The following is a 13,451-nucleotide window of genomic DNA, read 5'->3' as shown; positions in this document are numbered from 1 at the left end:
AGCACGTTCGGGGACCAGACCCAACGGGTCTGCACTTGGTCTAGTATTCTTTTAAAACTTGCATTAGGCGAGGCACTGAGGAAATAGGATTGCTCACATAGAGCATGACATCAGCCGCAAATAATGACATTTTACATTCCACCCCCCTATCATCTTTAATACCCTCAATATAATCCTCATACCTAATGGTTTCAGCGAACGGCTCTAAACATTAATCAATGAATAGGGGACTGAAACTGTTCCCCTGTCTAACTCCCCGCTTCAATTGAAAAAACTTAGAGCAACACCCATTCACCCTCACTCTTGACTTTGGATTTAAATACAGTACTTTCACCCAATTTATACATTTTGTGTGGAACCCCATCTTATCTAATGTATGTTCAAGATAGACCAAGTCTACTCTGTCAAAAGCCTTTTGGGCATCTAAACTGAGTACCATTGAAGTCTGATGCTTGCTTTTTGCACATGCCATAATGTTAAGGACACGGCTGATATTATTAGCTCCCTGTCTACCTGGTATGATCCCTGTTTAATCAGGATGTATCAGTTGTGTTATAATTTTTTTGGATTCTCTTAGTTAATATAGCACTAAGTATCTTTTGGTCTATGGCCTTCGCATCTAGTGGGATCTTTCCCTTCCTTATGAATAACAGACATTATAACCTCAGCCCATGATCTCGGTGGGTTACCTTCAGACAAGACATAGTTATTGACTGGTTAAAATCGGAGAGAACTCGTTTTTATAACCATATAACCATATTACCATATAACAATTATAACACTAAGAAAACTCTCCCAGAATCCCATCCGTCCCCAGGGACTTGTTGTTCTTTCATTTTTTTATTACTTCTTTTATTTCCTGCTCTTCTATTTGTGTTGTCATATTTATCGCTTCTTCTTGGGAAAGGGAGGGCATTTTTAATCCAGAAAAGAATGTTCTAATCTTTTCCTCCTTCTCTACGATTTCAGGAGAGTCGTATAGTTGTTCATAAAAGGATGCAAACGCTTCTGCAATTTCTCGTGGTTGTGAAACTAAATTTCTAGAGGTCGGGTGTGAAACTTTGGAAACCACTCGATTAGCTTGCTCCTTGCGCAGCTGAAATGCCAGAAGGTGACTAGCCCTGTTTCCCTTCTCATAGTATTATTGGTTTAAAAATCACAGGGCTCCTTCCGCTTTGTATGTTAAAAGCTCTTCTAACTCATGTCTTTTTTGTTTTAGTTCTTTTAAAATATTCTTATTTTTATTGTTATTTTTACATTCTACTTCTAATACCTTTATTTTACTTTCCACGTCTGATTGCTTCTTTAACCTGTTCTTTCTTACTCTACTCGATATTTCGATCATTTTACCCCTTATTACTGCTTTCGCGCCATCCCAAAGAGTGGATGGTGTTACTTCACTGGTATCATTGTTGTCAAAGTACTCTTCAATACAATTCCTAATTTCCTGGGTCACTACAGTATCGGTCAGTAAAGAAGTGTTTGCTCTCCAGTATTTAAAGCACTTTTCAGTTCCTAGCTCCAGGATGAGAGTTATGGGCGCATGGTCACTAATTGTTATTGAGCCTATATTACAATCTACAACTTTATGTATATATTGGTTGGAGACACAGAACATATCTATGCGTGAGTAGCTCCCGTGCACGTTCGAAAAGAAACTATAATCCCTCCTCCTTACGTTTTTATGTCCCCATGGGTCTACTAATCCTAACTCCCCTAGCATGTTATTTAGTGTTTTGGATTTTTTTGCTTGGTTGTGCTCATCTGGTAATCTATTCAGCCTCCCATCGAGAACAGCATTAAAGTCTCCACCAAGTATTATCATACCTTTGGCGTTTTCTGCAATTATATTTGCAAAGTCTCTAAAGAAAGAGTAATCATTTTCTGTTGGGTGCATAAATATTTATTATCAATACTTCCTTCCCACTTATTGTACCAGTTAACATTACGTATCTCCCCAGTGTGTCTTGGAGCACTTTCTCTACGGAAAAAACTACATTTCTATTGAAATGGATGGCCACCCCTCTTCTTTACCCATAGGAGGCGCTACATACCTCACCCACCCACTCTCTTCTAAGCTTTTTGTGTTCAGTTTCCACCAAATGAGCTTCCTGTATCAATGCGACTCCGCATCCTAGGTTTTTGAGTTGGCTCCGAATTTTTCTCCTCGTTATAGGGTGATTTAGACCGTGAACATTATGACTTACTACAGGTGCACAACCTTTTATCCGAAGATCCAAATAACGAAAAGCTCCGAATAGCGGACATTTTTTCGGTCCTTGAAGAAAGGTCCTTGAAGACGTTCACCGAGGGCGGCCCGCAGAGGTGACAGCGGAACCTCCGGTCGGTCCTTGAAGAAAGGGGAACTAAATCCCCATTCATGAAAGAGAAGGTGAGGGTATATTGCGCGGGAGGGTTAATAAGTGACAATCTGGTGCTGCCTGCCCGCTGAGTTAAAAAGGTTCCCACGGTAGACTCACGATACACAGTGTATCGTGAGTCTTGCGTGGGAACATTTTAACTCATCGGGCAGGCAGCAGCAGATTGTCGCTCCCTTCAGTTTCATCCCACCTACACCCCTCTGCTTCCCGGCCATGTGTGTGACCCCTTGCCTCCCCTCTCCAGCTCCCCACCCATTGCACCGGCGCGGGGGCTTTGCACTGTCTTCACGTCGGCGATGCCAGCAGGTCAATGCCAGTCACCGGAGACGTCAGGACCAACGGGACACCGACCTCCAGGCCCACTGCAAGCACGGAGATCCCAGAGACCTACAGCCAGCAGCAGCCCAGCCCCGTTCCAACTCCAGAGGAAAACTGCAAACTGGCCGGAGACATCAGGACCACCAGAAGCCGCTCCCCGATGGGCCGCTACGGCGACAAGTGGCAGTTCGCCCACAGCCCGAGCTGCGCCCCCTCATCAGGACACCGACCCCCAGGCCCACTGCAAGCACGGAGATCCCAGATCAGCAACTCCAGCCCAGCCCTGCTCCAACTCCAGAGGAACACGCTCCCTGTAGGGGCAGAAGCTGATGGTGTGCAAGGTACGTCTTGTTCTTGGGGTGGCGGATGAGGGGGCGCAGCTCGGGCTGTGGGCGAACTGCCACTTGTCGCCGTAGCGGCCCATCGGGGAGCGGATTCCTCTGGAGTTGGAAGGGGAGGGGGGTGTTGTGCTGTTTGATCGCCCCCTGCTATCCCAGGGACAGGGAGACACATCGGCTTTTGAGACTGGTGGGCAATCACTTCCAAAGTTCTGCCCACAGAGTCAGTACACCTCTCCTACACCGCATTTCATACAAACATTTATTCTGTAAGAAAAAACTACATTGAAGACTCAAACTCGCGACCGAGTAACTGCCGGGATCGAGGTACAAACTTGCGACCTTGCGGATATGAGCCGAGCACTCTACCACTGAGCCAGCCGTTAAAATCTTCGCTAAAAATCTTCCATTCCGAAGGCCGAAAAATTCCGAATAACGACAAGTGTCTGGTCCCAAGGCTTTCAGATAAAAGGTTGTGGACCTGTATCTTTAAATTAGTCATTATCCATCGTTGTGTATTCCACTAGTTGCTTTCTGTACCATTTTTGTTTCTTACTCTGGTTGGCCTGAAAATGTCCGTTATACTCCCAATACGATTTACTGGACTGCGATGCTGTGGTATTACTCCTTACATTAAAGGACATTTGCAAATCAAACAAATCAGTGAACAATAAAACTTTACACACAAGACGTGAAATTTAAAAAAAAGGGTACTTCCTATGTAAACAACCCATCTGGACACCCTGAACAAACTGGTGTGCCAGCTCCTTGTAAAAAGGAGAAGAGATGTGACTAGGTATCTCCTGGGTAGCCCAATTGTGTGTGGTTCCAACAAAAGTAAGGTTGCTCTAAATCCCACTTTGGACTTTTCATATTTTGATCTTGGATAAATAATATGAAGTAGCTCTCGTGTTCCACAGTTAACACGTATTTTTTAACCATAACATTAATCTTGTTTTGGCTATTGAGTGGTAAATATGCATTCTTTTTACATTGGGTGCTGTCGTTCTGAGAGCTGGGGGTTCAGAAGGGACTAGGTAGCGTACTGAATGTCTAATGGTCAGTTTTGGGCTCTGCATGGGTGTGGGGGGGGGGGGGGGGGGGGGGTCTTTCGCTTCTAGCTTAGTCTTTTTTATCTGTGCAGAATCTGAACTACAAAAATGTCTGAAATGTCGTCACTTCCGGCTCCGCCCTAGATTTTTCTCCTTCCAGTATCATCAGCTATTATGCTTTAAGAAATTAACCCTTTACACTCCACACGATTTTTACAAACAGTATGGATAAAGTTATTAACTTCCTTTCATGGAATGTGAATGTTTTGAACCATCCCATTAAGAGGATTTTTTTTAATTAAGTTCTTTGTAGACGAAATGCTCAGATTATCTTTGTTTAAGAAACCCATTTAAGGCAAGATGACAATCAACAATTTTTCAAGTTTTGGAGAGGACAGCAGTTTCATTCAAATTCACAGGCTAAGGTGAAAGGAGTCTCCATTTTTATTGACTCCTCAATTCCGTTTGTTCATTATAAAACAATTTCTGATCCATATGGTAGATTTTTGGTGATTACTGGTGTTCTTCATAACCAAAAGGTTGCTATGGTGAATGCTTATGCACTTAATATTGATCACCCTGAGTTTTTTTAAGTTAATTGCATCCTTTCCTATTTTAAATTACCATTTTTTAATAAAAGCTCCTAGTTTAGAGCTCTATAAGAATAGAGTTGAACTTCAATTGAGACATGATTTGTTATTAGTATCACCGATTGTAAATCAGCTACTTAAAACCAAAAGTCAATTTTATGGATATGGAGAAAAACCTGATAAATTAATCGCTGTTGAAAGCGGTGTCGGCCAAACGTCAGATTATTAAAGTGTGTAAACGGGATGGTACACTGACTGTAGACCATGATCAAATTAGTAAATCCTTTCAGGAATTCTATACCTCACTATACCAATCAGAATTTCCTACTGATTCCAATATAATGCAGGAGTATTTAAAGAAACGCAACTTGCCAAATTGACCATATAATGAGTCTCTGTTGTTAGACAAACCCATCGCGGAGGAAGAAATCCTTTTGATGAATTCTGGTAAAGCTCCTGGTTTAGATGGGTTCACATTGGAATTTTTTTTGAAGTATTTCTCAAGTTTACTGTCACCTTGGCTATGCAAGGTTTGTGCATAGTGATTTAGTGATTCAAGTGATATAGACCTATATCACTGTTAAATGTAGATTACAAAATTATTTCCAAAATATTAGCTATGAGATTGGAAAATATTTTACCGCAAATTATTTCTGAAGATCAGACAGGTTTTATTAAAAATCGTCACTCATACTTTAACATTAGGAGATTAATGAATATCGTATATACAATGTCAAATAAAACTTCACAGTGTGTCATTTCACTTGATGCGGAGAAGGCGTTTGATAGAGTAGAATGGGAATATACTTGAAAAATTTGAGATGGGTCCAAAATTTATTTCTTGGATCAAGCTGATATATCATATAACTTAGGCTTCTGAACTTATCAATAATCAGAGATCCTCTTTTTTTAGGCTCTTTCGAGGTAATAATAATAATATATTTTATTGTCTTGCACATAAGCACAACAAGATTTGGTATGCAACTTCCATCCGATGTCATAACTTAAATAACTAATAAAATTTAGATTTAGATACCCCGAGAACATGGTTTGTAAAAAGAACATTACAATAGTAAAATAGTCAAAACAGTTCAAATAGACTAAAGTGCAGATGTGTCTGTGCGACGTGACCACCCGAGGGAGACAGTCCATGGGGGGTGGGGGGGGACCCAGTAGGGCCGGTTCAGCCGCTATAGCTCTGGGAATGAAGCTGTTCCTGAGTCTGGAGGTGCGGGCGTAGGCCTTGTAACGTCTGCCAGAGGGAAGTAGTTCGAACTGTCCATTACAAGGGTGTGAGGAGTCTTTATGGATGCTGACGGCCTTCCTGAGGCACCGTGTGTAGTAGATGCCCTCCAAGGCTGGTAGCGGTGTCCCAATAATTTTCTGCGCTCTGTGGACGACGCGCTGAAGAGCTCTCCTCTCCGCCTCCGTGCAGCTGAGATACCACACAGAGAAGTCATATGTTACGATGCTCTTTGTGGTGCAGCGGTAGAAGGATGTCAGCAGCTGTTGGGGCAGACCAGTCTTTTTTAATGTTCTCAGGAATGTGCCTTCTTGACCAGCGCAGCGGTGTTGGTGGACCATGTGAGGTCCTCTGAAATGTGAGTGCCCAGAAACTTAAAGCTGGACACTCTCTCCACACTGTCCCTGTAGATGGAGATTGGGGTGTATTCTCCATTATGTGACTTCCTGAAGTCAATAATCAGCTCCTTGGTCTTGGAGGTGTTTAGTGTCAAGTTGTTACATGAGCACCAGTCCACCAGGTTCTGCACATCCGCTCTGTATTTTGTTTCATCAGCGTTGGTGATCTGCCCAATCACCGTTGTGTCATCTGCAAACTTGACGATGGTGTTGGTGTCGAATGGAGGAACACAGTCGTGTGTGAAGAGGGAGTAGAGCACAAGGCTCAGTACACAGCCCTGTGGTGTGCTGGTGCTCAGGGTGATAGTGGAGGACGGGTGCGGGCCCAGTCTCACTGCCTGCAGTTGCTCCGTCAGAAAATTCAGGATCCAATCGCATATCGGCGAGCTGAGGCCTAGCTGGTGGAGTTTGGTGGTGAGCTTGGTGGGGATGACCGTATTCATTGCAGAGCTATAGTCTATGAAGAGCATCCTCACCTACTTGCCCTGTCTGTCCAGGTGAGTCAGGACAGTGTGAAGAGCCAGAGAGATGGCATCCTCTGTGGATCTATTTGCTCTGTATGCAAATTGATGAGAGTCCAGTGAGGCAGGGATGCTGAATTTGATGTGGGAGAGGACCAGCTGTCCAGGTACTAGACAGTGCTGTCCTTTAAGTCCTTTACTGTTTGATATCGCTTTGGAAACTTTGGCCACCGCTATTAAGGAATCCCCTAATATTTCTGGTATTGTCCGTGGGAATAAGACACATAAGCTATCTCTTTATGCAGATGATCTGTTATTATTCATTTCTAACCCTGAGAAATCTATTCCGGCAATGGTAGCTTTACTTAATCAATTTAGTCGTTTTTCTGGTTATGAACTAAATCTTAGTAAGAGTGGGCTCTTTCCATTAAACAATCTTGTTTCAAATTATGGACAGTTTCCATTTAGATTGACCACCAAATGTTTTACTTATTTAGGCATTAAGATTACTAAGAAACACAAGGATTTATTTAAAGCCAATTTTACGCCTTTAATTGACCACATCAAACAGTTCACTAAATGGTCACCAATGTCCTTATCTCTAATAAGCGGAATCAATGCTATTAAAATGTTTACCTTACCTAATTTTTTATATTTATTTCAGACAATAACAATTTTTTATTTCTAAATCTTTCTTTGATATTATTGACTCCAAAATGTCCTTATATATATGGCAAAATAAAAATTCCAGACTTAAATACTTAAAGAAATCAGAAAAGGTTGGTGGTTTGGCACTGCCGAACCTTAGATTTTACTATTGGGCTATTTAATGTTTTGGACAAAAGATTTAGAAGATACCCAATGTCCAGGATGGATAAATCTTGAACGTGATTCTATGCAAGGGCTATCATTGGCTTCTATTCTAGGGGCCTCGTTACCTTTTGCAATTACGAGATTGAATAAATACACGACTAACCCAATATTAAGACATACACTGAATATGGTTTCAATTTTGTACGTTTTATGGATTGAATGATTTTATTATATCGAGTCCTATCATATCTAATTTTTTCTTCCAACCTTCTAGCACTGATCAAGCCTTTCTGTTATGGAAGAGGAAGGGATTAGTAGCTTTTCGTGATTTGTTTTCGGTTCGTTGAATTATGTCTTTTGAACAACTCTCCAATAAATAAAATTTACCTAACTCACATTTTTTTAGATATTTACAAATTAGACATTTTTTGAGGGCAACTCTACCCTTTTTTACGTTACCACATCAAACCGATATCTTGGCAAAATGTTTATATTTAATCCTTATCAGAAGGGCTTAATAACGACTATTTATGAGTTGATTTTGAAATTAAAAAAAGCTACATTTGATAAAATTAAGAATGACTGGGAAAGAGAACTTCAATTTTCTTTATCTATAGAGAAATGGGAGAGGATTCTTCAATTAGTTAATACTTCCTCAATGTGTGCAAGCTACGCTTTGATACAATTCAAGGTGGTTCACAGAGCTCATATGTCAAAAGATAAGTTAGCTCGATTTTATCGTCAAATAAATCCGACCTGTGACAGATGTAATTCTGAAGTAGCCTCACTGACCCATAGGTTTTGGTCCTGCCCATTTTTGGAAAAATATTGGAAATAGATTTTTTATATTTCTGTAGTTTTCAGTATTGATTCACAACCTCACCCTATTACTGCAATTTTTGGGCTGTTAGATTCTATCCATCTGTCCCGTTCCGCCCATCGGCTGATTGCTTTTACCGCATTAATCGCCAGAAGATCTATTTTATTTAAATGGAAAGATTCCAACCCTCCGACCACATTCCATTGGTATTCGTAAACGATATCATGTTTAAATTTAGAAAAAATCAGGAGTGGCATTGTTGAACCCTTGGTTAAATTTGATAAGACTTGGGGAAGATTTATTCAACATTTTCATACGACATAAATTGTCCCCTCTCCAACTGTTATAATAATTTATTTTTTACTGGTATACGGTGGAATGGACTTGACGACAAACAAGGACTTAAATTGTTGAAACTCTTTGCAGCCCAGATTCTGTTTTGCTTTGCTTTTTATTTCTTCTTTAGTTTAGAGGGGTTTTCTTTTTTTGTTTTTTCTCTTTTTAATTTGTTTTATTTTTATCTTTTTGTTTTTATACATATAAGTTCTCTTTTAAACACTTAACTATATTTACATAGAGACTGGGAGGTCTATATTCAATGTGTATATTGACACTGGACTCGTATTTAGGTTATACCTGCCATTAATGTAACCCTGATCCCTATGTATCAATATCACTATTATGTTTATCATTAATTTTTTGTTGTTTTGTTTTTGCTTTTGAAAAAAACTAATAAAAAGATTAAAAAAAGAAAAAAGTTCACGCTAAAATAGGCTGGTCAGCGTGGCTTTGTGATGAGGAGGTCTTGCTTGGCAAATTTGCTGGATTTCTTTGAAGAAGCAAATAGCAGGACAGACAAAGGAGATTCAGTAGATGCTGTTTACTTGGATTGTCAGAAAGCCTAGTGGAGTTCTGCAAGGGTTGGTGCTGGGGCCACTACTCTTCATGTTGTATATTAATGATTTAGACAAGGAGGTTGAAGGCTTTGTGGCAAAATGGTGGCGTCGTTTGCAAATTTGAAAATGGGGATCTTATGGAAACATATAAAATTCTTAGAGGATTGGACAGGGTAGTTGAAGGAAAAATGCTCCCGATCCGAGGTGTGTCCAGAACCAGTGCTTACAGTTTAAGAATAAGGGGTAGGCCATTTAGGACTGAGATGAGGAAAATCTTTTTCATTCAGAGAGTTGTGAATCTGTGGAATTCCCTGCCACAGAAGGCAGTGGAGGCCAATTCACTTGATGTTTTCAAGAGAGTTAGATTTAGCTCTTCGGGCTAGGGGAATGAAGGGATATGTGGAAAAAGCCAAAACAGGGTGCTGATTTTAGACGATCAACCATGATCATATTGAATGGTGGTGCTGACTTGAAGGGCCAATTGGCCTACTGCTGCACCTATTTTCTATGTTTCTATGAAGCAAAAGTGTCATTATTCGTCTAAGAACCACATAGGTTAGTATTACAACAATTTAATATTTTAAATTGAAAATTAACAATTTAAAAATGTCACCTTCATGCGTACAGTTCCCAATTAGAGAAGGTGAAAACAGAATATAATTAGTGAAACAAACACCACATTCATTCTTTTCTTGGGTCAGATGAAAGTATTGCATCTTTCAAAGTTCATGATGCTCTTCAAATGAAAGACGTAATTCACAAAGAGCACTGAGATATTCTTCATTGCTGGGATCAAATTCCAAAGCCTTTTCAAAGTATTCAATAGCTTCAGACTTGTGCCCATCCATCTGATGCAGAAATCCTTTGACACCAAGGGCCTTGCTGTCATGTGCATCCCTGCAAAGCTTCCTGTTTACCCACTTCTCCAAATGTTTATAACACAATTTCCAGTCATATGTGTTATTTTTGATCTTCAGTCCTTTCTGCAACAAGTTGACAGCATTTAAATCAGACTTTCTCCGGTACATTTCAAATGCGCCAGCCTGTAAATATATTTTCTGCATATTTTCTGGACGAATGCCCTCTAACTTCAGCAGTTTGCTGTAGACCTCTGCTGCATCGGAATACTCTCCATTTCTTATACAGATGTCTGCATAATCTAGTTGTGATTTAGTAGCAGTCTTTGGACGGTGTTCAAATGCCTTTCCAAAGTGATGTTTGCAATGATTGATCAACACCATTTTCTGTTGAAATTCAGGATATTGTGGATCAGAGCTCAATGGATTTTTGAACAGTTCAAGTAGTTGCACTCTATAGCACATACCTATTTGGTCGTGAAGGACACTGTTCATTGGAGTGATTCCTAATGCTTTTTCCAGCAGCTCAATTGCCTTTTCCACAGCTCGTTCTAGTCTGTAAAATTTTGCAGCATTACGAAGCACTTTTGGAACATCAGGACTTTTCTGTAAGGCTCGTTCAACTAATTCATTTGCTTCCTTCTTTTGATTGTCCTGTTGCAGTTTTAGGGCCAACATCACCATGGCCAAAGATTCATCTGGATCAAGCTCCAGAACACATTGCAGATGATTCACGCACTGACTACTTTTGTATTTCTCACGGGTTCCAGGAATTGATTCCAGACGAAACAGAACTGTTGCATAGCCCATGATCCATTCTGTATTGTCAGGATCTTCCTCCAGAGCTTTCTCAAAACATTCCATAGCCTCCTCATAGTGTTGAGCTGCCGATCTCAACAATGACCACCCCTTCTCCCCATACACTTCAGGTATCATTGCTGTATAGCGAGGACCATCTGTGAGTGGTTTACAGATTATCTCCAGCTTGTCGAGATAGGACTGGGCTTTGGTCAGTTCTCCCATGTGGTAATGCACCCAGGCATAGTTTCCATAGGTGATGATGCTTCTTCTTTCAAATGTATCTTTGTGGTTCTCCCTCAGAATCTTTTCAGCTTCCTGTAAGTTTTGAATAGCTTCCTCACTGTTGCCTTGCAGGCAGTTTACAAAAGCGAGTTGGTTGTAGGACCTGGCCTTATACTTCAAATTCAGATCTATAGAATCTTGTAATCTGTACACCATATCATCCAGGTCAATGATCTCCTTCTGTGGGCTCCACGTGAAGTGACACTGAAGCTGATCGAGCTTCTCCTTTAACAAATCCCTCACTGTTTTGCTGTAAGAGAAGAAAACACATGAAAATCAGTCTCAGAACACATCTAACACTTCACAGTCAGCAGATCAGGCATGTTAGTTTTGCTTTTCTGATATGCCTCTATCATATCATATTTAGACAACCTTCTTCACAATTCACAATTTAGTTTCGTCGGCAAACTTGCTAATTTGCCTTGTGAGTTCTTACCCAAGTCATTGATATAGATGACAACTAGCAAAGGGCCCAGCACCAGATCCTGATACACACCACTAGTCACAGGCCTCCAGTTCGGAAAAGCAACCTTCCACCATCATCATCTGCTGCTTCCTTCCATGAAGCCATTTATCTATCCATTCAGCTATCTCTCCTTGGATTGGAGGTACACATCCGCCTATCCCCACCACTTTCTCCTTTACACAGAGCTCGTTCCCTCCAAAATTCCATGGTGCATTCATCCCTTCCAACCCAAATCATGGCCCCCCACCAGGTACTTTCTCCTGCTTCTGCAGATTTACCTCATGTCCCTACATCTGTTCCATTACAGGGAGCCTAGCAATCCTTCCAGGAGAGACAGAAGTTCCCGTGCACCTACTACATTCAATGCTTCCGATATGGCCTCCTTTACGGTAGCAAGACTAAGTGTAGACTAGACGACTGTTTCCCTGAACATTTACAACAAGTAGGTGCCACCACCCATCTGCCAATGAACCCCTCATCTGCTATCATCATCCTGGCATGGTGCTGCCCACATAACTCTTCTAGCTTTTTCCCCTCTACTACATTCTGAAGAAGGATCCCGCACTGAAACATGGCCTTTCAATTTCTCCAGAGATACTGCCTGATCCATTGTGTTACTCCGGCATGTTGTGTTTTTTGCTTAGGACCCAGCACCTGCAGTTCCTTATGCCTACTCTTCTTATAGCTAACACCCTCTAATCCATGTAGTATTCTGGTAAATCTCCTCCATTCTCCAAAGTCTCCACAACCATTCTGTCATGCTCCAAATGTCTCTGCAAAGCCCAATAAAGCAGCACAATGACTTCCTGACTATTATACTCAATGCCCCAACCCTTGAATGCAAATGTACCATAAGCCTTTGTCACCACGTTATCTACTTGTGATGCCACTTTCAGGGATCTACAGGTTTGGACCCAAAGATGTTAAAGGTCTGTTAAATACAGTTAAGGATCTGTCCATTAACTGAATACATTCCCCTTACATTCTACCCAAGCTGCAGCATCTCACACCTAGAGTCAGAGTCATATACATGGAAACAAGGCAGCTCAACTGTGGCTGACGAGGGAAGTCAAGGTTAGTGTTAAAGCCAAGGAAGAGGCATTTACATTGGGCAGAAGAAGCGGCAAACCAGAGCACTGGGAGAAATTTAGAACTCAACAGAGGAGCACAAAGGGGTTAATTATGAGGGGGAAAAGGAGCATGAAAGAAAGCTTGTGGGAAATATAAAAACGGCCAATAAAGGTTTCCCAGGGCCAGATGGCCTGCATCCCAGAATATTCTAGGAGGTGGCCCTAGATATCGTGGATGCATTGGTGATCATTTTGCAATGTTCTCTCGAGTCTGGATCAGTTTCTGTGGACTGGAGTGTAGCCAATTCCACTTTTTAAGAAAGGAGGGAGAGAGAAAACGGGGAATTATAGACCTGTTAACCTACATCGGTAATAGGGAAGATGCTGGAGTCGATTATTAAAGATGTTATAGCAGTGCATTTGGAAAGCAGTGATGGGATTGGTCAATGTCACCATGGATTTCAGAAGGGGAAATCATGCTTGACTAATCTTTCGGAATTTGTTGATGATGTAACAAGTACCATGGATAAGGAAGAGCCAGCGGATGTGGTGTGTCTGGACTTTCAAAAAGTTTCTATAAGTAGGTAAAAAGGAAAAGATTAGTGAAGATAAATGTAGGTCCCTCACAGTCAGGGACAGGTGAAGTTATAATGGGAAACAAGGAA

The 13,451-nt window shown here is 41.1% G+C and overlaps 1 protein-coding gene across 2 annotated transcripts in view; it reads right to left on the bottom strand.

Moving 5' to 3' along the window:
* Window positions 1-9,886: 9,886 nt before the first annotated feature.
* Window positions 9,887-13,451, bottom strand: part of LOC129694778 (interferon-induced protein with tetratricopeptide repeats 5-like) — a 39,361-nt gene continuing 35,796 nt past the window's right edge. For both annotated transcript variants that reach the window (XM_055631538.1, XM_055631539.1), the window contains exon 2: window positions 9,887-11,500. In XM_055631538.1, the coding sequence (XP_055487513.1) occupies window positions 10,030-11,500 (1,471 nt within the window). In that variant the 3' untranslated portion in view covers window positions 9,887-10,029. The remainder of the gene's footprint in view (window positions 11,501-13,451) is intronic.

This window comes from Leucoraja erinacea, unplaced genomic scaffold (genome assembly GCF_028641065.1).
Source record: "Leucoraja erinacea ecotype New England unplaced genomic scaffold, Leri_hhj_1 Leri_797S, whole genome shotgun sequence".
NCBI classification, from domain to species: domain Eukaryota; kingdom Metazoa; phylum Chordata; class Chondrichthyes; order Rajiformes; family Rajidae; genus Leucoraja; species Leucoraja erinaceus.
This window is presented reverse-complemented; position numbering and strand designations above follow the sequence as displayed.